The following is a 27,286-nucleotide window of genomic DNA, read 5'->3' on the forward strand; positions in this document are numbered from 1 at the left end:
TTGCGTCACCATAGAAACAAAATAATATTGTATTTCACGCTTATTCTGTATTCACGCTTATTCTGATAAATTCAGATCACTATTCATTACTGTTTTCAAATAGTGTTAGCGTGACTCTCGAAAAGAACGCCAAAGTTGTGGCATTAGGTACATGAAGATGGTCGCAGTGTCCGTTATATTGCAAATCATTTGAATATTCCCAAAAGTACCATCCATGATGCTCTTAAGAAGTATCGTTAGACTGGAGAACACACTAGAAGACCAGGATCAGTCAGCGTGATGAAGTTTTTTTTTTAAGATTCTAAAATTACGGAACTGCTCTTAAACGTCAAATGTTTTAGCTACTCGTTTGTTAGAAGCTCGAGGAACTCATATTTCTGCATGAATTGTAAGAAGAGCCCTGCATGAAATTGGTCACGTTCTCATAAGCCAGTACCCTAAATTAACAACAGCTCATCGACCTAACAGGACGATATTTACGAATGATAACAGAGACTGGACTGTTCAACAATGGAGTGGTGAAATGTTTTCTGGCGAGTCATAGTCCAGAGTAATAAGGATTTTCTCGGGACACTCAAAGATCCAGGTAGCTGACTACTTTTTTGGTTATTGTAGACCTATAGAAAGAGAAAACCTACCTGTTTCCTGCCTAGAGTTCGCGTCCATTTTTTAATTATTAACAATTTAGTGCAATAATCGCGATTTTTTCGATTTTTTGCACTCCATTCAAAAGCTAAATAGTTGACATAAAATTACAAAATTCAGTTTTTTAGAACGTTGAAAAACCTTCAAAATACCGATTTTTGAAAGTTAAAAAGTTAATTTGTTGCTACGCAAACTGCAAAATAAGTGAACATCGTTATTTGTTAATAACTTTTACTAAATCTACCTTAGAAGTTGGGTATTGGCGCACTTAACAAACCTTCAAAATTTGAGACCGATCCATTAATTAGTTTAAGAGATATTCTATTTGTTTATCCCAGAGACCTTTATTTTGCAATAAGATAAGACAGAAAATAATGAAGATATGGCAATTCTGAGTATGCCAAATGAAAGTAGAAGAGTGATAGTATCAAAATGTATTAAAAAAAGATAAAAAAATTAGTATAGTCAAAAATCCTAATGCCAAATTTTTGAAATTTTGTAGTTTATAAACATTTAGAATAACTTTAAAAATGTTGTCCATAGAAACAATCTTTATATATATATTCGAAAAGATAGTATTTTAACACGAATTTTCAAATAAAAAAATTTATCTTGAGTTCATTTGGGACTAAGTTAGCTATATGTTTTTTTAATTTACAGCTAATTTGTTTATAATAATTAAGGAATCTCATTATTGCCATTTTAAAAAATGGAATTTGCATTTTTTCTTAAAAAATTTGCACAAACATTGTACCTTCACAGCACCCTCTACGATTTTTCAAAAATATAGTTCAAACGATTACTAGGGGGAACCTACAAATCCACCGAGTTAAAATACCGAAAAAGCAATTTCAAACGAATATAATTTTCTGTATCTCCGGATCAACTCAATGGATTTTGATCTTTCTTTTTGTAATTTGTATGTAATTTCTACGTACATTACAAATATGCAATTTGTTTATAAATTTACTAATTAATAAACAGTCTAATTTGTTTAAACAATTATTGAAAAAATATATTTTTTACAAAAATCTATTTTTTAAATCATAGTATCATTAATGATCATAGAAAAAGTTAAAGTACACTTTAATAAATAAATGATTTTTATTAGATAATTCTTTATTGAACATAATTTATTTATTAAAGTATTTTTATGATTAATAACGATAGTATGATTAAAATCTTGGATTTTTGGGAAAAATGATTTTTTCAAAAATTGTTTAAACAAATTAGACTGTTTATTAATAAATAAATGTCTAGACAAATTGCATACTTCTAATGTACAGAAAAATTACATACAAATTAAAAAAATAACGATCAAAATATATTCAGTAGATCCCGAGATATAGAAAATGATAGTTTTAAGTTGCCTTTTTTAGTTTTTGAACTCGTGCGTTTGTCCGCTCCCAGCTCCCCTTCACTTACCACGACTACTCACCAATTGAACTACATTTTTAAAAATTCGTGTAAAATACCAGCTTTTCTAATATGTAAAATGATTTTTTCTACGGACAATATTTTTGAAGATATTCTAAATATTTATAAACTACAAAATTTCACAAATTTGGCACATTAGGATTTTTAACTATATTAGATAATTTTTTTATCTTTTTTTAGTACATTTTAATTTAATTTAATTTATTCAATAAACGGCAGAGCCAATTTACAAAAAATGTATAAAAAAAATGAAATATTATGGTAAACAGTAAAGATAACCAATTTTAACCTAAAATAACAAATAACAAAAGATAATAAAAATGACAACAATGACAACAATAAAAACCAACAAAATTAAATTAGTAACAATAATAAATAATTAATAAATTATAGGAACTTAGTACTTTACTTCAGTTACTGAATTATGTATGCTTCTTTTAAATACACGAAGACTGTCCACAAATGGATCAAGACTGTTTTGATTATGATTAATTAGACGCAAGGTGCGTGACAATGGGGAGTAAAAGCAATAGTTCGTATTATGATAAGGTATGCGAAAAATTGGGGAAACCCGTCTTTGTAAGATAGTTGGGCAATGATACAGACCATTTAATATTTTATAAATGATTGTTAAATCTGATTTAGCCCTTCTTACTTCCAAGCTATCCAATTTAAATGTTTGATTAACCAGATCATAATTAATGTTAAAACCCTGACAAATATTGATATGAGCTCGAAATGCCAAAGAACGAAGAAATGTTTTCTGGACGGACTCAATATTTCTAATGTGACAATCATAGTAAGGTGACCATATAATTGAGGCATATTCCAGCAATGAGCGCACAAAAGAAACATATAACCTTAAAAAACAATTCGGTGACAGTTGAGAACTATTACGTGTTATAAATCCAAGATGTCGCATACTCCTATTAATCATGTCTGTAATATGTGGTATAAAAGTTAATTTTCTGTCAAACAAAACACCTAAGTCTTTAATACAGTCCACAGATTCAATAACAGTATTGTTCAATATATACGTTTTTACAATGGTATTGTTAGAGCGACTGAAGGTAATACTAAAGCATTTTTTAACATTTAATTCTAGACCATTATCAGTACACCATACACATAAGTTATTTAGATCCTTTTGTAGCAGTACAGTGTCTAGTTCGGACTCAATAACCTTATAAAATTTGAAATCGTCCGCAAAGGCCAGAAGTGCAGAATGTAATATTATAGTACTCAGGTCTCTAATAAACAAGTTAAACAAGATAGGGCCTGAGTGAGACCCCTGTGGAACACCTGAATCTCGCTAGATAAGTAATTGTTAATCCGAACGAACTGAGTACGCCCAGTTAACAAACTATAAGAAAATCTTACAAGGCTCTCACCCAAACCCATTGCACTTAGTTTGGCAACAATATGTTTATGACTAACTCTAAGGAATGCCCTTGAGAAGTCAGTGTAAACACTGTCTACCTGTTTGGAGCTCTCAAAGGCATTCAACAGGTCAAACTGATACGTTAAAAGGTTGGTCACGGTGGATCTACCTTGAAAAAATCCATGCTGCTCGTCATTTAATATTTTGCGACAGTGCCAGGATAGATGGGTGGAAAATAATTTATCAAAAAGCTTAGGAATAGCTGATAGTATGCTAATCCCTCGATAGTTACGAACGTCACTCTTATTGCCACTTTTATGGATAGGTGTAAGGAAGCTGACTTTCCAAAAGTCGGGAAAAATACCAGTGGAAATGGACAAGTTAAACACATGCAGCAAGGGTTGGCTCAACGTACAAACACATTTCTTCAGCAGCACAGAGGGAATACCATCTGGGCCATGTGAATACCTACTCTGCAAACTATTTATACCATCAAAGACCTCTGTTAAAGAAAATTGCACTGTATTAAGATCCAAACTATAATTAAAGTTATAGTCAGGAATCTCCCCATCATTGTTTTTATATGATAAAGCAAAATGTTTTGAGAATAAATTTACAATTTCTTGACAACTGTCGGCAGTCTCATTATCAAGAAACATACTATTAGGATATGCACTTGATCTCCGTAAATTATTTACATGTTTATAGAACAGACTAGGGTTAACGGACAATTCTGTATTTATTCTCATTATGTAGTTGTTGTGACATTCATTGCGTAAAATTTTACATCTATCTCTACTTTGTGAAAATAATTGATAGTCCTCATAATTCCCAGTCTGCTTAAATTTACAATGTGCTTTTTTCTTATCAATGATTAGCATCTGTAATTCCCTGCTAAACCAAGATGGAAAGTTAGATGACTTAAAATGTTTAATCGGGACAAAATAATCAATAGCAGAGTACAAAATATTATAAAAATATTCCACACATTTGTTAATGTCACCATGATCAAGTGCATGATCCCAGGATATGCTAGCTAAATAGTTGTTAATAGCATTAAAATCACAGTTCTTAAAATCGTAGTAAAAAACGTCATATTTTAAATCTAAATCACTTTTAAGAGGGATGATAAACTCATATGCTGGGTGATGCTCTGTTATGGTGGACGGGTTTTCAGAAGCATAATTAACTACAACACTACACATATTTGAAAAAATAAGATCTAGAAACACACCAAAACTATTTGATAAGGAATTCACCTGCTTAAGGTTAAGATAGTTGCAACAGGCACACAAAATATTAGCGGATGTTATAGATGCTGCTCCCTCAACCTGCAAACCATCCTCGGAATTGACCCAGATAGCTTGTGGTAAATTAAAATCACCGCAAATCACAAATTCACAATTTGTATAAACACCCACAAGATCTGAGGCCGCCGAGGAAAATTCTTCATATACAGTCACCGGTGACCCTGGAGGGATATAAACTGCACCGAGAACAATATTTTTCCTGCCAGTTGAAATGTGAACAAAAATATTCTCTAGATTTGAGTTACTGGTATGTACTAATTTTGATTTAATATTTCTCCTGACTGCAATTAATGTGCCACCACCTCTGCTCTTTCCCGTATTTAATTGGTTCCTATCCTGCCTAAATATATTAAAATCAACAAAGCCTAATTCTGCTAATAAGTAATTCTCGTTAAGCCAAGACTCCACAAAAATTATGACATCATACACACAGGCATTGACAGCGTTACGAAGTTCTGTTAATTTGGTTCTCAACCAGCCCCCCTCCCCCCCCCCCCCAATTTGGATGGTAGACATTTAGTTTTTTGAGGTACTTCTGTTGTTTTCTTTAGTTTTTCGTTGAACAACACTAGGAATGCCTTTTATATACTGAATGTGAAGATCCTGCTCAACTTGAGAACGCTGAGCTAGTTCCTCGTGAGCTTTTTTTTAGTTGATTACGCTGTAAAACTGTTAAGTCAGCTCTTATTTGCAAGTTGAGGTTATTAATCAATTTACGATTTTTTAAGCAAATATGTGCCAAACCACTATCCGAAAAGACAATCTTTAGAGGTCTCACATTGTTTTGTCTCATTTTACCAAGTCGGAAAGCTTTAAACTCAGAACAAGTGACCTTTAAAGTAGGAAGTATATCTGAGACAAATTTTTTGTCATGCTCAACCCGATTTTTGGAATTTTCATCTCTGCTTTCAGGAACATTGTAAAAAATAACGTTCTTTGATCGAATTGCCCTGTCATGCATTTCACCGTATATCTCGGTAGGAGTTTGATCCTGTATGGGATTTGATTGGTCGCTACTTACCCCCTGTGATTTTGATAGCATCAGTTTTCTACTTTCATTTGGCATACGCAGAATTGCACTATCTTCATTATTTTCTGTCTTATGTTATTGTAAAATAAAGGTGTCTGGGATAAACAATTAGAATAACTCTTAAACTAATTAATGGATCGGTCTCAAATTTTGAGGGTTTGTTAAGTACCCCAATACCAAACTTTGGGTGAAACACTAAAGTTCTAAGGTAGTTTTAGTAAAAGTTATTAACAAATAACGATTTTCACTTATTTTGCAGTTTGCGTAGCAACAAATTAACTTTTTAACTTTCAAAAATCGGCATTTTGAAGGTTTTTTAATGTTCTAAAAAATTTAATTTTGTAATTTTATATCAACTATTTAACTTTTGAATAGGGTGCAAAAAATCGAAAAAATCGCGATTTTTGCACTAAATTGTTAATAATTAAAAAACGGACGCGAACTCTAGGCAGGAAACAGGTAGGTTTTCTTCCTATAGGTCTACAATAACTAAAAAAGTAGTCAGCTACCTGGATCTTTGAGTGTCCCGAACATGGTCTATTTCTAGCTTATTACCCTGGAGTATCACGTTTGGTGGCGGAGGTGTTATGGTATGGGCGGATATTTCCTTCGACGTACGCACCGAATTTATTTTCATCAACATGGAACTCATGACAGCAGACAGATACATACGACAGTATCTGGAGGACAATGTTGTCCACTAGGCCGGTAGGTATATACTGTACGAATCGTCATGCATTTCCTAAATACTGTCGGAATTCCAGTTTTGGATTGGCCCGCTTGTAGTCCTGACATGAATGCATTAGAACTTTATGGGACATTTTAGGGAATACGATTAAAAAGAGGCAACCATTGCCAAAAACGATTTAAAAGCTGAAGATAGCGTTGAATAAAGAATGGGAAATATATACTGCAATAACAGATTCAGCAACTTACTGCAAGTATGCCTAGGCGTATTGAAATCCCCCGCAGATGTAGGGGAGGCAATACCCGATACTAAACTGCGAGCAATTAAAATTTTATTTTTTCTTTATTTTTTAATTTTTCAAACAATGTTCATTTTTTGCGTTGCTTATAATTTTCTTTTGGGTTACTTATTTTTCCTATTATTACTTTTTAGTGTTTGAAATAACGATTTTTATTATTAATGTTGACTTCCTCCCTATTTAAACCACTTAACACATAAAAGATTAAAAAAAAAACATTCAAAATGAAAGCGTCCGGATTTGTTTGACCAGGAGTGTATATACAGGGTGTTTGGTAAAGAATGGGCCATAGCTTAACCTTAGATTCCTGAGGTCAAAATATGTCCTTTTAAGCTAACATAACCTTAGTACGAAAGTTGATAATAACCGAAATACAGGGTGTCAAACATTTATTTTATTTATTTTTGAATATTTCCTGACAGACATGGGATAACAACACGAAATTTGGCAAATGGGGTTTTTTTTGGAGGAGAAACCTAAATTCCCCACCAAAAATTATATATTATCTAGAGGGCGTCACATATGTCTTTCAGCGCTCATTTAATACGTTCATTTTTTTTATCCCCCACTATACATAATTTTGAGATCAAAACTTTTATTCCCCTATTACTTTTACTCAAAAAGGTATACAACATTCATCTCACTAAACTCAAACGTTTTCGAGATAAACGCAATTTAAATATACGATGCAAAATTCAATTTTTTGCATTTTATTGTAGTTACTAAAAACCATTTGACATATCCTTGTCATATTTGGCAGCAAGTGTAGGTACTGTACACCCTACTAAATTATATCACACAAACGTTCCTGGCTACTACCAGTGGCGTACGACTGGGGAAAGTGAATGATTGACCCTTCCCAAATTCTACGCCACTGGCGGAATTGTTATTTTAGTACAATTTTTCGATTCTCCAATACTTTCTATGTAAACAATATACTCGTTCATTCTTAACGATAGTCATTAGTTTTCGGAGATATTTCAAGTTAAAAACGAAGGGGCATAATATACATTAATCAAAATAACTGTGCCGTTTCATTTTTAACTTCAGATATCTCGAAAACGAATGACTTTATCGTTACGAATGAAGAGTACATTATTTACATACAAAGTATTGGAGAATCTAAAAATTCTGCTAAAATAGCAGTTCCGTCAGTGGCGTAGAATTTGGGAAGGGTAAATCATTCACTTTCCCCTGTCGTAAGCTTCTGGTAGTAGCCAGAAACGATTATTTAACATAATTTAGTAGGGTATACAGTTCCTACACTTTCTGCCAAATATGATAAGGATAATATGTCAAATATTTTTAGATTCCCATTTCAGAAGCCAACGAGTAAAGTACTCCTCGCTTATCGTCTCTGCTAATAGTGTATCATATAAAAACTAGTTAGTTAATGTGTTGTGTTTACCAACAAAAATACTGGTAAGGCGATTTTTAATTAACAGCAAATATCGACAACCAAAAAATTAGGCCAGTTCTTACTGGCCATACATATTTAATATTTTGGCATCCAGAATATTAAAATCAAATTATGGCATCAACATCATCTCAAACATCATCACAAACAGTACAACCCAGCTTCGCCGCAGTAACAAAAATCACACCAAAAAAACCTACAACAGCAATATCATGTCCCAGTAGAAGTTTCGCCATCGTTATGAACGCTCTTCCTGACGTCGTGCTATTTGAATACATCAAGGCAATCGGCGAAATTGTTACCCCTAAAGAAATAACCTTTGCTTCACGAATTTCTAACCAGCGTATATGCATATATCTTTCTTCCTTATCCGTAGTGGATAATCTTCTGCAAAATTATCCGACCATTACTGTTAGAAATCAAACAGTATCTATTCGCAGACTTATTACACCTGCAAAGAGGCTACTACTGTCCAACGTGAGCCCTTCGATCCCGAATTCACTCATAGAGCAAGCACTTAAAGAAGAACTTCGATTACAACTTGCTTCTCCTATCTCTTTTATCCGATGCGGCTCACCTGAGGACGAATACGCTCACATTTTCAGTTTTCGACGCTCTATCTATATTATACCGGATAAAGAAAACTTTGAATTAAATACCTCAATTTTAATATCGCATGAAAATAACAATAATAGAATCTTTATCACTTCGGATAAACTTGAATGTTTCTTATGTAAACAATCTGGACACACTGCAGACTCCTGTTCTAACCCTCAAGAAATATCTACCAATCTTTCTCAAAATACAACTTCTAGCCTAATCCCATTTGAAACTCCTTCTACTATGTCTCGTCCTTCCTCCTCCTCAAAAGAAGAAATCAATCCAACTAATAACGACTTAATAATTCCAAATGAACAGTCTCTAATGTCAGTGTCCTTACCTTCAAATCCTTGCATCAAAAGAACTTATTCTAGCGACACAAGTCTCGAATCACCCACTTTATCGGTTACTGATAACCCCCCAGACTTAAACCCTATAAATGATAAATCTCCCACAGCCTTTGCAACTCCTAAAACAGCTCCTAAAAAGAAATTAAAAACTGATGACAAAGAACTTGGTAAAATTACTCCCTCTCCTCAATCAACTATTGAACAATTAATTAGTGCTAACCCAGAGAGATTTTCTTTGACAGCATTACAGCTTTTTGCCTTCCTGGAAAATTCCTTTGGTAGCAGTGATCCTCTCAAAGAAGCTCATAACTTTACCACCAACATTAAGTCTCTTTTAGAAGACCTTACGCAAATATATCAAGCTGTATCTGATAGATCGCTTAAAAATCGAATTACAAGATTATCTAAAAAGCTTAAGATCACATTAAATCCCGTAGACGCTGACGAAGTTGCAAGCCTTTCATCCAATAATTCATGTACCTCCAACACCAATGATACCGATCTTTTCTAAAAATAATACAAAAGTCACTTTATTATGGGTACCATCCCATGTTGGCATTAGTGGTAACGAAAAAGCCGATTGCCTTGCCAAAAAAGCTGCATCATCGATGGATACCATACTTAATGTACAAATCTGTAATGATCTAAAAGCCAGACTGAAGAAGCATACTCTATCCACCTGGCAAATTCACTGGAATAAAATTACTTCAGTGCTGCATAAAATTAAGCATTCAGTGAACCTATTTACCTGCCCTAGTTTATCTCGGAAAACATGGCAATCTTACGAAGACTGCGTATAGGACATACCCGTAACGCCAACAGCTTGGTATTAGTCCTAACTTCAAAGATGTCCTCAACAGTACAGACCAAATCAACAAGGTTATCAAATTCCTCGAGAAGAATCAACTGTTAAACAAAATATAATTATTGTTAACTGATCTTTTTTTACTTATGTTAACTACTACTAATGTTAACTATATATTTATAATTTGTAATTTATAATATTACCATGTAAACTGTAACTCGTGCTAATGGCCATAGATGTCACATGCACGTTAATTTAAATTAAAAAAAAAATATTTTTAAAGTACCGGGTACAAATAATAGTTCTTAAATAAAGAATAAATCATTTAAAAAATATAACACTTTAAAACTATTTGACATATCCGTGTCATAATTTTACAGAAAGTGTAGGTGCTGTAGACCCTACTAAATTATGTTAAATTATCGTTTCTGGCTACTATAAGAGGCGTAGTGAACGGTTGACCCTTCCCAAATTCTACGCCACTGAAGTAACTGATATTTTATCATAATTTTTAGATTCTCCAATACTTTGTATGTAAATAATGTACTCTTCATTCGTAACGATAAAGTCATTAGTCTTCGAGATAACTGAAGTTAAAAATAAAATGGCACAGTTATTTTGATTAATGTATTATGCCCCTTCGTTTTTAACTTCAAATATCTCGAAAACTAATGACTTTATCGTTACGAATGAAGAGTATATTGTTTACATAGAAGGTATTAGAAAATCGAAAAAATGTACTAAAATAGCAATTCCGCCGGTGGCTTAGAATTTGGGAAGGGTCAATCATTCACTTTCCCTCGTCATACGCCACTGGTAGTAGCCAGAAACGTTTGTTTAACATAATTTAGTAGGGTGTACAGTACCTACACTTGCTGCCAAATATGACAAGGATATGTCAAATGGGTTTTAGTAACTACAATAATATGCAAAAAATTTAATTTTGCATCGTAGATTTAAAATGAGTTTATCTCGAAAACGGTCGAGTTTAGTGAGATGAATGTAGTATATCTTTTTTAAGTAAAAATAATAGAGGAATAAAAGTTTTGATCTCAAAATTATGTACAGTGGGAGATAAAAAAATTGAACGTAGTAAATGAGCGCTGAAAGACGTATGTGGCGCCATCTGGGTAATATATAATTTTTGGTGGAGTATTTAAGTTTCTCGTCCCAAAAAACCGCCACTTACCAAATTTCGTGTTGTTATCCCATGCCTGTCAGGAAATATTCAAAAATAAATAAAATAAAACTTTAACTTTGTCACCCTGTATTTCCGTTTTATCTTAACTTTCGTACTAAGGTAAGTTAGCTTAAATCGACCAATGTTAATCTCAGAAATCTAAGGTTAAGCTATGGTCCATTCGTTACCAAACACACTGTATAAATGACTGGATTCGAAAAAAAAAAAAAAATACAATCTGATGTCTTACCTTCCACACGGGCATAGTAATCTTCATCAATAAGCAGCGGCTCGATAACCACAAGAATTTTGTGTACGTAAGGTCTCACCAAATCGTCCAATTTGTACAAAATTCTATCAATAACTTTAACCAAAAGATGTCTCTCTTGATCTTCGAGCGTTGGACTCATCAACAAGGGTAATATCTGGTTGAACAAAGGTCCAGCTCCGAATTCTCTAGCTTTGTCTGTTATCTGTCTGAGAGCGGCTTTGCGCATAGGCGGAGTTCCGTTCTTGATTTTGAGAAGAAGCTTCATTATTTTGCGTTCTTTCTGTTCTTCGGGACTTAAAGCTTCTTCGTCTACGTCGACCAAGAGTTTGTCGAAATATTGTGCATCTTCGGGTTTCATAAACGGCAGATTTTGACCCTACAAATAAAAACAGCTTACATAAACACCACTAATCTAGAGAGACAAACTGCTAGAATCAGCCGAGGATAAACAAAAAGAATGGGAAAACTGTATCAAAATACTATTTAACGGCATATGAGAAGAACCAAGAAGACAGGACAAAAACAATGAAGAACCAGAGATTCTGAAAACCAAAATTATAAATGCCATTAATCAAAACAAATAAGAGCCCAAGTCCAAATGGAATATACCCAGAAACGCTAAAATTAATCAGCGAAGAAAACATCGGACTATTTGTCCTTTTATTCAATCGCATTCATGATACAGGAAAAATGTCTAAAGACTGGCTAGAATCATTTCGCTGGTATCTATGATTATTGTTACTCCATTTCTAGTGATAATAATAACTCTTTGATAAGTGTTGGCGATACAATTTTTTTTATATGCGTGCCCGCGAAGATTATAACTCCCAAAATATTTATAACGAAAAGATTTAGTTCATAATTAGACAAGCCGAAAACGGCGGGTTCGTTGGGAAAAATATTCCCATGAGATTTTTTTGCATAATTACATTCGTGAGACATCCCAGAATAAGGTTCAAGAAGTCGCCCACGTGAAAAGTGGGCCAAATTTTTTTTAACAATTTTTTTTTAATCAAATTGCAAAAATCAATATTTTTGGCCCGGACCATTTTTTTGTAGGTTTTTTGGACCATTCTGGATAAAAAAGGTCTCTTATAATTTTTCTCTAAAGTTGATCGTTTTCGATATAAGCAATTTAAGTTGAAAAAAAAACGACAAATGTCGGAAAAATAACTCGGTTAAAAGTTATTATTATGAAAGTCAGAAAGTGACTAAATCAAAGTTTAGCCCCCCTACAAGATCCTGAAGAAATTTTTGTCATTATTTTATTACTACGCTGTTATTTTTAAGTAATAATATTGAGCGCCATGCACGTGGTATGTAGCCGTAAATGTGAGTGCAGCATTTACGGCCGTCTACCACGTGCATGGCGCTCAATATTATTACTTAAAAATAACAGCTTAGTAATAAAATAATGACAAAAATTTCTTCGGAATCTTGTAGGGTTGGCGATACAATTTTTTTTATATGCGTGCCCGCGAAGATTATAACTCCCAAAATATTTATAACGAAAAGATTTAGTTCATAATTAGACAAGCCGAAACCGGCGGGTTCGTTGGGAAAAATATTCCCATGAGATTTTTTTGCATAATTACATTCGTGAGACATCCCAGAATAAGGTTCAAGAAGTCGCCCACGTGAAAAGTGGGCCAAATTTTTTTGAACAATTTTTTTTAATCAAATTGCAAAAATCAATATTTTTGGCCCGGACCATTTTTTTGTAGGTTTTTTGTACCATTCTGGATAAAAAAGGTCTCTTATAATTTTTCTCTAAAGTTGATCGTTTTCGATATAAGCAATTTAAGCAATTGAAATTGAGCAAATTGAAAAAAAAAACGACAAATGTCGGAAAAATAACTCGGTTAAAAGTTATTATTATGAAAGTCAGAAAGTGACTAAATCAAAGTTTAGCCCCCCTACAAGATCCTGAAGAAATTTTTGTCATTATTTTATTACTACGCTGTTATTTTTAAGTAATAATATTGAGCGCCATGCACGTGGTATGTAGCCGTAAATGTGAGTGCAGCATTTACGGCCGTCTACCACGTGCATGGCGCTCAATATTATTACTTAAAAATAACAGCTTAGTAATAAAATAATGACAAAAATTTCTTCGGAATCTTGTAGGGTTGGCGATACAATTTTTTTTATATGCGTGCCCGCGAAGATTATAACTCATAAAATATTTATAACGAAAAGATTTAGTTCATAATTAGACAAGCCGAAACCGGCGGGTTCGTTGGGAAAAATATTCCCATGAGATTTTTTTGCATAATTACATTCGTGAGACATCCCAGAATAAGGTTCAAGAAGTCGCCCACGTGAAAAGTGGGCCAAATTTTTTTGAACAATTTTTTTTAATCAAATTGCAAAAATCAATATTTTTGGCCCGGACCATTTTTTTGTAGGTTTTTTGTACCATTCTGGATAAAAAAGGTCTCTTATAATTTTTCTCTAAAGTTGATCGTTTTCGATATAAGCAATTTAAGCAATTGAAATTGAGCAAATTGAAAAAAAAAACGACAAATGTCGGAAAAATAACTCGGTTAAAAGTATTATTATGAAAGTCAGAAAGTGACTAAATCAAAGTTTAAAGCCCCCCCTACAAGATCCTGAAGAAATTTTTGTCATTATTTTATTACTACGCTGTTATTTTTAAGTAATAATATTGAGCGCCATGCACGTGGTAGGTAGCCGTAAATGTGAGTGCAGCATTTACGGCCGGCTACCACGTGAATGGCGCTCAATATTATTACTTAAAAATAACAGCTTAGTAATAAAATAATGACAAAAATTTCTTCGGGATCTTGTAGGGGGGGCATTAAACTTTGATTTAGTCACTTTCTGACTTTCATAATAATAACTTTTAACCGAGTTATTAAGCCTTGAAAATCGCCATTTTTCGTTTTTTTCAATTTTAAATTGCTTATAACTCGAAAACGATCAACTTTAGAGAAAAATTATAAGAGACCTTTTTTATCCAGAATTGTTCAAAAAATCTACAAAAAAATTGTCCGGGCAAAAAATATAGATTTTTGCAATTTGATTAAAAAAAATTGTTAAAAAAATTTGGCCCACTTTTCACGTGGGCGACTTCTTGAACCTTATTCTGGGATGTCTCACGAATGTAATTATGCAAAAAAATCTCATGGGAATATTTTTCCCAACGAACCCGCCGTTTTCGCCTTGTCTAAATAGATGCCGACGAAAACAATTACTATTTACCTTTCTGTTTCTGTTTCTGCCGACGAAAACAATTATTTCTGAGAACTTTTTAGTGATTATAATTTTCGTGGACCCACAAACAGAAATGATGTTTTTTGCTGATACTTCTCAAAAAAATAAATTTTTTCGTTAACACTTTATTAGGGATTATCATTTTCACAATCATATAATCGGGTATAATATCACAAGAGAGTGAGAATAAATAAGAAAATAATGCTTCATTTTTACTCAAATTTGTTGTCTGGCAATAGACCCGAGAGCCCGCAGGGCTCGAGTGGCTATTGCCCAATGACAACAAATTTGAGTAAAAATGAAGCATTATTTTCTTATTTATTCTTACTGTCGTATGATATTCGTAAGATTATTTTTTAATACGTATATGATAGACATTTTCTTAAATGTGAAACTGGTTGCCATTAAACAGAAACAATCTACTTAAACAAATTCTATCTGTAATTTTCTACAGTAGATAATTCTCAGTATAATTTTAATCTGATTTGACAGAATTAAACACGTGATCAAATATAGTCCGTCCGCTATAACTTTTCCCATGCGGTACGATTCATTTTCAATCAAACTAAGTCAAAACATAAATTGAAACGAACGTCGATGTGTATATACATTTTGTATACTATATACCAGGGGTGGCCAAGCTCCTTGAGAGTACGAGCCATTGTTCATAATTTGAAATTTTTCGCGAGCCGCAATTAAACAATTATCTGAAAAGTGTAAAAAACTTATTTAATTTTTCCTCTCACCGTATGGATTCTACGAATTTTAAACTGAAATAAAATGGTTCATATCGTTGTTTCAATTATGCTCAAAATTCTACAAGCAGCCTGTACTAATTCAGGATACTTCGATTCTTCATTATCCTTCCATTTTTTTCGCGGACGGCCTACTAATCTTCTACCAGCTCTCAAAAAACACTGTCTTTAACACTCTGTCTTAGCTTTTATATGTCGAACGATGTTTTCAGTACCATAAACAAACACCAATTCAGCTTTGCGATGCCTTCTCCACTCTCCTGTCAATCCATCTCTTTGACGGCCGAATATCATTTTGAGAACTTTCCTTTCACCAGCAGCTTATTTATTTCCCGCTGATGAAGAGTCCATGTCATTGTTTAACTTTCATATGTAACAATTGAGCGAATAATTGGCATGTACAGTCTTAATTTAGATTGTCTTTTCAGAAGCTTAGATCTTAATAACGATAGGGAGTATAATGCTCTATTCCACGCAGCTATCCTTGCTGATACCTCTTTTTATATGTGGTTGTCACCTGTGATTACCATGCCTAGATATTTAAACTCTGTTACTACTTCGAAGTTGTGGTCATTAATAGTTATGTTCTGCCTAACTCTTGGTCTTTAATTTTTGGTTACTATTTTTTTATATCATGTATTTCGTCTTCTCCTCATTTATTCGAAGGGTCAGACTACCTGTTTCTTCCTCGAGTTGTGAAAACACCTCTCTCACGTCTCTTGTAAAATGATCGACTGCACTTAGATCATCAGCAAAGGTCAACAATAGTTTTGAACCCTCGATTCGAAAATCCCCCTGTTAGCTCAGATGATATTTTACTTATTACACATTTCAAGACCAAATTGAATAACAACAGTGATAAGGGGTCTCCTTGTCTAAGTCCTGATTTTACACTTATTCTTTTATATTTGTTGTCAGTAATTTAAGACATTTTGAAACAAAAAATTAAAAGTAATTTTGGTACACTTACTGAGAGCCACAAATAATCGTTCAAAGAGCCACATGCGGTTCGCGAGCCACAGTTTGGCCACCCCTGCTATATACTACACACATCGGCGTACGTTTCACTTTCTGTTTTGACTTAATTTGATTGAAAATGAATCGTACCGCATGGGAAAAGTTATAGCGGATGGACTATATCGTACTATACGATTGGAAGTTAAGATCATCAAAAAATAATCGAAAATAACATTTTTCGCGGCGTTCATTGAAAGTTCTATTCTTAACGGCATTTTTCGGAGTTATACTTTTCGTAGGCGGCGGCAATTTACTCACCCCACTACTCAACGAGTTAAGTCTGTCTCGACTGAGTCATGCAATAAAAGTCCTATTAAAAGTCGTACATAGTAGAATCTATAAAAAGTGCGAAACAATCATCTAAGACGATCAGCTTGGATTCAGAGCCACTATGGGACCGAGAGAGTTCAGTTTACTAGTTCTGGCCCAAAAATGCTACGACCAATAGAAGAATATATTTGTATGTTTCATAGACTTCAAAAAGCATTTGATAGAGTTAAGTCCACGACTTACTATTAGAATGTTTGCAAGAAGTCGGTTTAGATGGAAAGGACATCAAACTACTAAAAACTTGTACTGGATCCAAATCACCAGGGTTAGTAGAGGAGTTAGACAAGGATGTGTTTTGTCACGCTTGCTATTTAATCATTATTCCGGGTTTCTATTTAAAGAGGAACTGGTGGATTCCAAGGATGGAGTCAAGGTGAATGGCGTAAATATTATCAGCATCAGATACACTAATGATACAGTGTTGATTGAGGATTCCGAATTTTGGGTCTACAAGGGCTCATTGGATCAAAAGATGAAAACTTGAGTACTTGGGACATGTGATGAGAGGGCAAAAATACTCATTATTACAACTTATTATGCAAGGCAAAATCCGAGGAAAGCGAAATGTGGGAAGACGAAGAACATCCTGGCTTAAGAACTTACGGGAATGGTTCGAATGCAGTAGTGTAGAAATATTTAGAGCGGCAGTCAACAGGGTCCGCATTGCCATGATGATTTCCAACCTTCGATAGAAGATGGAACTTAAAGAAGAAGAAGGGCTCATTGACAGGACCAACAATCTTTACGAATACCAACGTGATGTCAATCCGAAAACATCAAAATGTACCTCAACCTTGCGCAATAAACGGGCACATTTTAGAAAAGGTCAACAAGTTCCTGGGATGTTGGACAGATAGCAGCCTAAATTCTGAGCTAGAAAGAGCAGAAAGAACAGGCCAGAAAATTTTAGGAAGTATTACGCCTATTCCAACAAATTTCTAGTTCTAAAAAGTTTGTTTTTAGACTCTAGTGACTGGATTTATAAATATAAAAATTACAATCTACCAATACAAAATCTTACCTTTGGCTGATTATCCATATACTTAGCGCTCCTATCTTCCTGTTGAATGAAGAATCCTGTCGGAGTATGTGTACTCCCTATCATCGGAGTGGGAGTAGCAGTTAACTTTCTAGCTGGAGTTCTAATGGGAATATATCCAGCAGGTCTTGGAAGAACTTTATAACCAGGAGGGAACATCGCATCCAACTCTTCGTCTGAGTAAGGTCGGTTGCGTTCATCGATTTCTCTTTCCCACCTGTAGGCTTGAAGTTGCTCGGGTGTCATTGATGCTAGATGACCTGGAGTCGGCGTCTGCATGCCCATGGCTTTGGAACCGACTGGAGTACTACCTCCAGGAGTCAACATAGGGGTGGAGTTTCCGTGGCTTGGAGTTGCATGTGGGGTACCTAAGTATACAAGGAAATCTATTTAATCCTAATTTATCATAAAATGATTCTTAACAAATAGTATTTTAAATGGTATACACTACCAGAATTCAATTTTTTAATTTTTTTACGTTCTATGTAACTAAAAAATAAGACTCAGCTCAATTTTAGCCCACCATCCCCTTACCCTACCTAAAAAACGTAATTTTTCGTTTTTATTGTTTTTTTTTTTCGGTGGGTTGGAGTCAATTTATAGATTAAAAAAATAATACGCATCGTTGAGACTTTTACTTTTATAGACACGTCGGTTGATTGTACATAACCTAAAAATGCATTTTTTCGAAGTCTTTTCTTTGAGATGGCTGCAGGTTTTTTTATTTTGTGTATTTTATCAAAAAATATATTTCTGATTATTTTGCAGATTTTTCTGTAAGGTGCGCGACCTTCAAAAATCCGAAGAACTTCAAAATTGTTTAAATTAAGGTTTTTTATATATAAAAGGTTACATATACAGGGTGTTTCAATAATAATTGTCCATATAGTAACTGGAGAAACCTTAGCACAAAATACGTAAATTTAACCTAAAACACTTAAATAAAATGTGGTTCCTTACTGAGGTACAGGGTGTTTTATCTAAAAATTAAAAAAAAAACATTTTTGCTCAGCATTTTAATACTATTCGACGTATCCTTTTCATACTTGGCAGAAAGTGCGACTACTAGACACCCTACTAAATTATGATAAACAGACGTTTCTAGCTACTACCAGAGGCGTACGACGGGATGGTGAATGGTTGACCCTTCTCAAATTCCACGCCACTGGAGGAATTACTATTTTAGTGCCATTTTTAGATTCTCCAATACTTTCTACGTAAATAATATACTCTTCATTGGTAACGATAAAGTCATTAGTTTTCGAGATATTTGAAGTTAAATATGAAACGGCACAGTTATTTTGATTAATAAATTTATGATATGATTCATAATGATTAAAATTTAAAAATTATTTGTACCCAGTACTTTAAAACTATTTGGCGTATCCTTATCATACTTGGCAGAAAGTGTAGGTAATGTACACCCTACTAATTTCGTTCTATATCGATTTCGTATAATAATACACGTAGTAAATAAACGTTTCTAGCTACTACCAGAGGCGTACGAAAGGGGATAGTGGCTGGTTGACCCTTCCCAAATTCTACGCCACTGACGAAATTGCTATTTTAGTGTAATTTTTTGTTTTTGCAATACTTTTTATGTAAATAATATACTCTTCATTCGTAACGATAAAATGATTAGTTTTCGAGATATTTGAATTTAAAAATGAAGCGACACAATACATTAATCAAAATAACCGTGTCGTTTCATTTTTAACTTCAAATATCTCGAAAACTAATGACTTTATCGTTACGAATGAAAAGTATATTATTTTCATAGAAAGTATTGGAGAATCCAAAAATTGAACTAAAATAGCAATTTCGCCAGTGGCGTAGAATTTGGAAAGTGTCAACCATTCACTTTCCCCCGTCGGTCGTACGCCTCTGGTAATAGCCAGAAACGTTTGTTTAACATAATTTAGTAACTTGTACAGTGCCTATACTTCCTGCCAAGCATGAAAAGGATACGTCGAATAGTTTTAAAATGCTGAGCAGAAATAGTTTTTAAATTTTTAGATAAAACACCCTGTAACTCAGTAAGGAACCACATTTTATTTAAGTGTTTTATGTTGAATCTTCGTATTTTGTGCTAAGGTTTATCCAGTTACTATTGGGACCGTGCAAGTTCGGAAAAGCGACACCTGGTTTCTACGCTCTGAACTTTTATTCGCACTTTTAATTATATTGGCCAATCATATGGTCCTGGTTACTGGATAATTGTCAAGGCCATAGTCCAAAAAAAAATAATAAGAAGAAAAAATAAGATTTAGGTTATGTTATTAAAACGTAAATAATTGTATGTAGTAAATAAAATTAGTTATTAAAATGCAGTACTGCAAGCAAAATACAATTAATTAAATTTACCTTTATATAATAATTGCATATCATATCAATATTGTGGAGCAATATATAATTTTTCTTCTTAAATGACAATAGGTATGAAATGTACGTCAATTTGACAATTTTAATTGACAATATGAATTATTTAAAAAAGTTGAAATTTTTCCCCGCTATTCGCGCACGATCGTTTCGCGTAACCCTTCCAAGTACTTGCACACCGCGAATATGGACAATTATTAATGAAACACCCTGTATATAATTTGAAGTCAATTAGTCCTTTAAGGTTTAAAACAGACGAACCACTCTGCAGCGCTACTCTGTGCATCCACAAAGTGGCTGAAACAGGCAATTTTTTTAGCCCCAATGATTTTGTAATGGACGCCACAGTGGCGAAGTTCGGGACAGTGGCTGACCACTGTCGCTCATATGGAAGGGTACGTTTAATTTACATAAGAATTTACGGCTAATCATCGAAAGCTGCTTTGTGGATCCACAGGGTAGCGCTGCAGTCTGGTTCGTCTGCGTCGAAGACATTCAAACATTGAGTGAAACACAAAAACAAAAATCATGTTGTTTAACGTTTTTGAGTTTTGAAAAGGGTTGAAAGGATGAAAATGGTTTTTTTGAGGGTTTAAAGGTGTTTCATCCAATTTTTGAATGTCCTGAAGGACTCAATTACTTTAATTCATATAAAAGCTATAAAAAAATTTGATTTGATATATTTTTAAGTCCATAACTGGGGAAAAACCCTAAAAATCTGGGTTTTTGAAGATGGTGCTTAATGGACATACTAGCACTAGAAGAAATAATATAGAAGGGAGAAGTTGCGGAAAGGATACAACGAAAATTCAGACCAGTTGTTAAAATTGACAATGGATTATGGGAACACACACTTCATAGAACTATAGGGGTAACATATAACTAACAAACTGTAACTATAGGGGAATATTTCTACTGAGTACAACATACAAAATTCTAACACCCCTCATCAGATAAAAACTCACTCAAGAATTATGGGTCCTAATAAAATGGAAGAAAGATAATTGAGAAGAAGAATGAATCATGAAATAGGGGGTGTAATGAAAGGATAAGATATACATAGTTAGATTCATTAAAGCGCAGAGACTAAGAAGGCTGGGACACATAGAGAGAAGGAAAAACGACCTACTGATTAAGAAGGCCATCACATGGAAGTCAGAAACTGAAAGAACAAGGAGGAGACCTAGAGAGAGATGGGAGAACCATGAGGTCATGAGAGATATCAAAATCCCGAAAGTAAGAAACTGAAGGGATCGAAATGAATGTAACAAAATTGTAACAAAAGCCAAGTCATACAAGTTTGACAATACACAAGAAGAATTGCGGAATGATTTACTACAATAAGCGATTCAAAAAGCTTTAAGTACGAGTAGCAAACATTACATAAGGAATGAAAAGCCTTGACGATGATGATTTACGTTTTAAGTGTCTTTTATGTCACAGCCAATGAGAAGTAGACGGAGAGGAAGGTGAAAACCTAGATGGAAGAATGGTGTAGATGATGATGTCAGAAGATAGATGCAGGAAACTGGTAACGGTTGACATGGATAGGCCTGATTGGCAAAATAGACTTGATAAGAAAAAAATGAAAATAGTGAAAATTAAAAAAAACCATGGAAAATCTGAAGCAAATTAAAAAAATACGAAAAGCACAGTAATACTCAGTACTTATAAATAAGGGCCTTATGCATTTTTGCGATCTCCACTCCACCCATCACCACCGTCTATAACATCTATTCTCACCTACTATTCCAAAGGCGCTGATACCCTTAGTTTAGGGCATCTTTTTTATCTTTGCCAATTTACATTGCACTGCATCTCAAATTTACTTGTTGCATGGATCATTCTATCCCATATCGTGATCGTGCTACTTCAGATCAATTGTTCATTTACAAATTCACAACAAATACTAATAGTGAACAGGTTTGAAGATTAATTTAAATAAACATATCTTCAAATAAATATATAAAATATAGGTCAAAAAGGGTACCCCGTCAAAATAGCCCCGTCGAAAAAGCTCCGACGAAGTAGCCCCGACCTAATATCCCTCACACAAAACAGCTCTGACATAATATCCCGCACACAAAACAGTTCCGACAAAATAGCCTGCATACAAAATAGCCACAAAACAGTAGCTTGCCCAGAAAATAGCCCTAACAAAATAGTCCCGACAAAAAAGCTCCCTTCAGAAATCATCATAAAATAATCCCTTAAAAATACATTTTTTCGGAAATGATAATTATCCTCTTTTGGAGAAGAGCAGCCATAGACAAACGGGTGGAGGCAAAAAATAAAGGAGAGCAAGGCTCAATTTGGGCTGTAGTGCCGTAGAAGAAAAATTATCCTCTATTCAGATGGTTATCTTAACCACATTAAATAAAAATGTGCGTGGTCTTTTCAGAGAACTCGAACCCTGTGTCTTCTGTTAGGTCAAGTTCTTACAATGCAATATCTAAAAGATTTGGCAAACAATTAGAATAATTGTTGTCAAATTAGAATTGTAATGTTTTGGACGAGAGTGTATTAAATTTTTGATGTTATAATAAAATAAAATGGTAATCCGTTACAAGGTAAAACTTTTTATTGGGGTTGTTTTCGCCGGAACTGTTTTAGCCGGGGTTGTCTTGGCCGGGGCTATTTTGTCGAGGCTCTTTTGTATCCGGGCTATTTTAACGGGGCTTTTTGACGGGGCTGTTTTGACCGCGCCATTTTAACGGGCCACGGTCAAAAATATATACAATGAATTTTAGAATGTGATTTCTTATGGAACTAGATACGACTTCAAAACTTACCATGAGGAGTTGTGGGCGTCATAGCTCCAGGCGTCATCACCTGCGACGGTGTCGCTGAAGGCGTCTCGTCCCATCGAGACCTTCTTTTAGAAGCGCCCGGAGTGGGAGTCTCTTGTATAAGATCCGCTCCGGTTCTGTCGGTCCTCGGCGTCTCCGCCCAACCGCTGTTGTGTCCGGGAGTCTCACGTTCCGTTTTGGGAGTCTCGTCCCATCTGTTTCTTCTGGACGTGCTCTTATCGCCGTGCCCGGGAGTTTCTCTGCCCGGTGTTGCGGGGCCCGGGGTAGCGTCCCACATTCTGGTGGACTGACCTGGGGTGGCGCCGGGAGTCTCACTTCCTTTGTGGCCTGGCGTTTCGTCCCAGCGGATATCTGATGGTGTTTTCTACGAAAAAAAAAACAAAATACTGTAACGAAAAAGTTACTTTATACCGACCTAAAATAACGGTTGCAACTCGGCAGACTGATAAGCGGAGTTTATTAGAGAATTTTCGCATTTTTGAGAAGCCGCCATAAGTCACACCACGCGATGAATAGAGATGGGCATACCATTACAGATGATTCTGGAATAACCGTATTTATGTATATAAGAAGCGATATTGTTAGTTTTGAGTAGTTAATAAGATAATTTCGAACTGTATGCTTGTAAATAAATAGTCTTATATAAATTCTAACCGCTAGTTTTATTTAAATTCGTTACAATATTCTTGTAAAATGTTTATTTACACCTATATGTTAACTGTTTGATAACGAAAGAACAGAAAATCAAATCTAAGATATATCGACTGGTCCAAATACAACCTTCGATAAAATGGGAGCTATAAAACTATCAAAGACTAGGGCACCCAGTCCAGATGAAATTCCAAGCGAAATAATCAAACTACTCGACGATAAAGGTAAACATTCATTTTACCACCATTACCACCAGGTATCCTGATGTAGTGTTAGTAGGAAATATTGAGAGTGATTTAGATTACAAACTGCAACAGTCGAGAACTTGAACAAAAAGGTTCAAGATTTAGTAGCACAAGAACAGGGTAAATGGAATTTTTAGTTAAATACGGAGTTACTACAAAGAACACGATCATTTTAAATTGTGAATTGATTATGAAGGAGTGATTCTTGCTAATAAAGGCATTATACTGATTCCTCTATAGTTACTTGTTGACCTTTGGTCACCTTTTTCTTACATATTCCATCATCTGGAATCTCCTCTCCTGCTTCAATTTTATTGAACAACACTGGTATGAAGGATACAATCCTTGAGCCTCCATATTTCAGCAACACATACAATTAAATTCGGCAATTCGGCGAAATAAATCAGTCGATAACATTCCTGATAAGAGAATCATAAAAAATCTTTCATTAACAATTTTAACGACTTCAATTCCATAAAATGGACGTATTAGAACAACAGACGATTGAAGAAGCTCTATATTAATTCGGTTAATTTATAGTTATTAAGGTACCAAGGGTATTATAAGGATAATAACGCTTGAGGTCAATGGTGTATATACCGAAGGCCTAATGGCCCGAGGTATATACGTTGACCGAAAGCCTTATTATCTATAATACACGTGGTGCCTTCAACGTTTAATGTTCGACTAAATTCTTCTTTATATGCAAAAAATTTGAATGAATTTTGAATTAATTAGTTTTCAAATAAGTACATTTAGCAGCAATAGTCGTAACGTAATTGTGGTAACCATAGTTTTACTTAGGTTTTTATTTGCCAACTTGACAGTATTTAACTAGTTATTTAAATTTAACGTCCAACGGCGTTATTTTTCAAAATATCGCCCTAGGGCAATATATCATATTTAACTGACTTCGAAATCATGTAGCTTTCAGTGCGTCACAGTTTTTCGATTTCTTTCTAACGCATTAAATTGTATGTGACAGAAAAAAAGGCACGTCTGTGACTAGAGACATTTATAACATTTATTCTAGTTGTCGATAGATGGCGCTATAATCGGAAAAAAATTATTTACGAATTATATAATATATCTACGAATATAATCTGTACAATTTATAAGACTATACAGATAAAAGAAAATACCATTTTATAAATGCAATAAACACAATTAGACAAGGCGAAAATGGCGGGTTCGTTGGAAAAAATATTCTCATGAGATTTTTTTGCATAATCACATTCATTAGACAACCCAGAATAAGGTTCAAGAAGTCGCCCACGCGAAATGTGGTCTAATTTTTTTTAAACAAATTGCAACAATCAATATTTTTGACACATACATTTTTTTTAGGTTTTCTGGGCCATTCTGGACAAAAAAGGTCTCTTGTAATTTTTCTCTTAAGTTGATCGTTTTCGAGTTATAAGCAATTTAAAAATTGAAAAACACGAAAATGACCATTTTTAAGACAATAACTCGGTTAAAAATTATTATTATGAAATTCGGAAAGTGACTAAATCAAAGTTTAAAGCCCCCTACATAACCCTGAAGAAATTTGTGTCATTAATTTATTACTAAGCTGTTATTTTCAATTATTAACAATCAGCGGTAAGATCGTATTGACGCGGCTGTAAATGTGAGTGCGAGTAAGATGCACGATTGGACTGCCGGAATGGCATCTCTTTCGCACTCACCATTGGCGGCAGCCTAATACGTGCATGGCGCTCATTATTATTACTTAAAAATAACAGCTTAGTAATAAAATAATGAAAAAAATTTCTTCAGGATCTTGTAGAGGGGACTTTAAACTTTGATTTAGTCACTTTCTGACTTTCATAATAATATAATTTTTAACCGAGTTTAACCTTATAACTCGAAAACGATCAACTTTAGAGAAAAATTATAAGAGACCTTTTTTGTACAGAATGGTCCAAAAAAATCTAAAAAAAATTTGTCCGGACCAAGAATATTGACTTCAACAATTTCATTAAAAAAAATTGTTTAAAAAAATTTGGACCACTTTTCGCGTGGGTGACTTCTTGAACCTTATTCTGGGATGCCTCACAAATGTGATTATGCAAAAAAAATCTCATGTGAATATTTTTTCCAACGAACCCGTCGTTTTCGCCTTGTCTAAATCGATTTGTTTTTATGCCAAATTGCAAATAAAATGTGACAACTGTCAGATTTAACTAAAATGTCATGTTAGAATAAATATTATAAATGTGTATTATCACCACGGACTTACCTTTTTTTCTACCATTTGTGACGCACTGAAAAATGCTCATGAAAAGGACTTTACTAGTCGGACATTAATATTATTACTAATAACATATTAAAATAGGATAACTTACGTCTCCTTCCCACACTGGCGTAGCAGCATTACTACCGCTCGAAGGAATAGACAAAGTTTTCTTCTTTTGAGGTATTATGACCTCATCTACCGTCTGATCCCATCTTCCGCGCTTCTTTGGAGCTGATTTGGCCTCGCCGTTTGTAGCTTTTAAAGTACCATCCTTTGCTCTCTCAATAAGTTGTTTGCGAATCTGGAAAAGAGTCAATGTACAAATAAAACAAATGTATTATACTAAAGGTATATAATAATTGCGGAACAAATATCTTGCATTGCATATTGCATGTCAGAAGACTGGAAAGGGATAACAAAATGGACAGAGACAAAATACAAAGAAAATAATTCATTTTAGACAATAAATGTTTAGGTTAGGTTAAACGAGAAACCAAATAGACCACGTTCTCATAGAAAGAAAACACAATACATCCGTGATTGATTGTAGAAGTTACAGAGGAGAAGATGCTGACAGTGACCATATATTGACAATAGCAAAATGAACAGAGGTATCAATAAGCAAGAGATTGAGATGAATCACGACTGGAAACATATTGGAGGAAGGGGAACTAATACAAACAGCCATGTACCGGGTGTCCCAATAAGAATGGCTGTCGGCCATATCTCAGGAACCGTTTATAGTACAGCTTCGAGAAAAAAATATTTATAACAAAAGTCGCCTCGGGAAAAGCCTGGAAACTATTTTCATAATTGTAGGTCCACCGCTAGAGGGCGTAATTAAATATCAAAAATTAAAAAATCAAAATTTTACAAAATTTGCCTAATGAATGGGCACTAGAAATCCAATCATCGGATTCTTCATAAAATTCTGCGCATATTTGACTTCACAAGTTTAAGTTTACCTTTGCAAATAAGAGGTGGGGGTGAGTGGGAACCTTCTTATTTTTTTTATGTAATTATGTTTATTTACAATCTACATCATTAAAAGAGTATTAAGTAAATTTGTTCTATGTTTTTGGGCATGAAGAAGAGACTTCCAATGATGTCTCATCTTATTCTATTTATGTTAGTTTTAAAATAGGTCCTGAGGCCAGGTTCTATCTAGTCTC

The 27,286-nt window shown here is 34.2% G+C and overlaps 1 protein-coding gene across 2 annotated transcripts in view; it reads right to left on the bottom strand.

Annotated features, from left to right (window-relative positions):
• The window catches only part of LOC114325669 (splicing factor 3B subunit 1), a 109,358-nt gene that overhangs the window by 40,753 nt on the left and 41,319 nt on the right, over nucleotides 1–27,286 (bottom strand). For both annotated transcript variants that reach the window (XM_028273790.2, XM_028273791.2), the window contains 4 exons: nucleotides 26,224–26,415; nucleotides 22,962–23,343; nucleotides 17,773–18,158; nucleotides 11,392–11,788 (listed from right to left, as the gene is read on the bottom strand). In XM_028273790.2, the coding sequence (XP_028129591.1) occupies nucleotides 11,392–11,788; nucleotides 17,773–18,158; nucleotides 22,962–23,343; nucleotides 26,224–26,415 (1,357 nt within the window). The remainder of the gene's footprint in view (nucleotides 1–11,391; nucleotides 11,789–17,772; nucleotides 18,159–22,961; nucleotides 23,344–26,223; nucleotides 26,416–27,286) is intronic.

This window comes from Diabrotica virgifera, chromosome 4, assembly GCF_917563875.1.
Source record: "Diabrotica virgifera virgifera chromosome 4, PGI_DIABVI_V3a".
NCBI lineage: Eukaryota > Metazoa > Arthropoda > Insecta > Coleoptera > Chrysomelidae > Diabrotica > Diabrotica virgifera.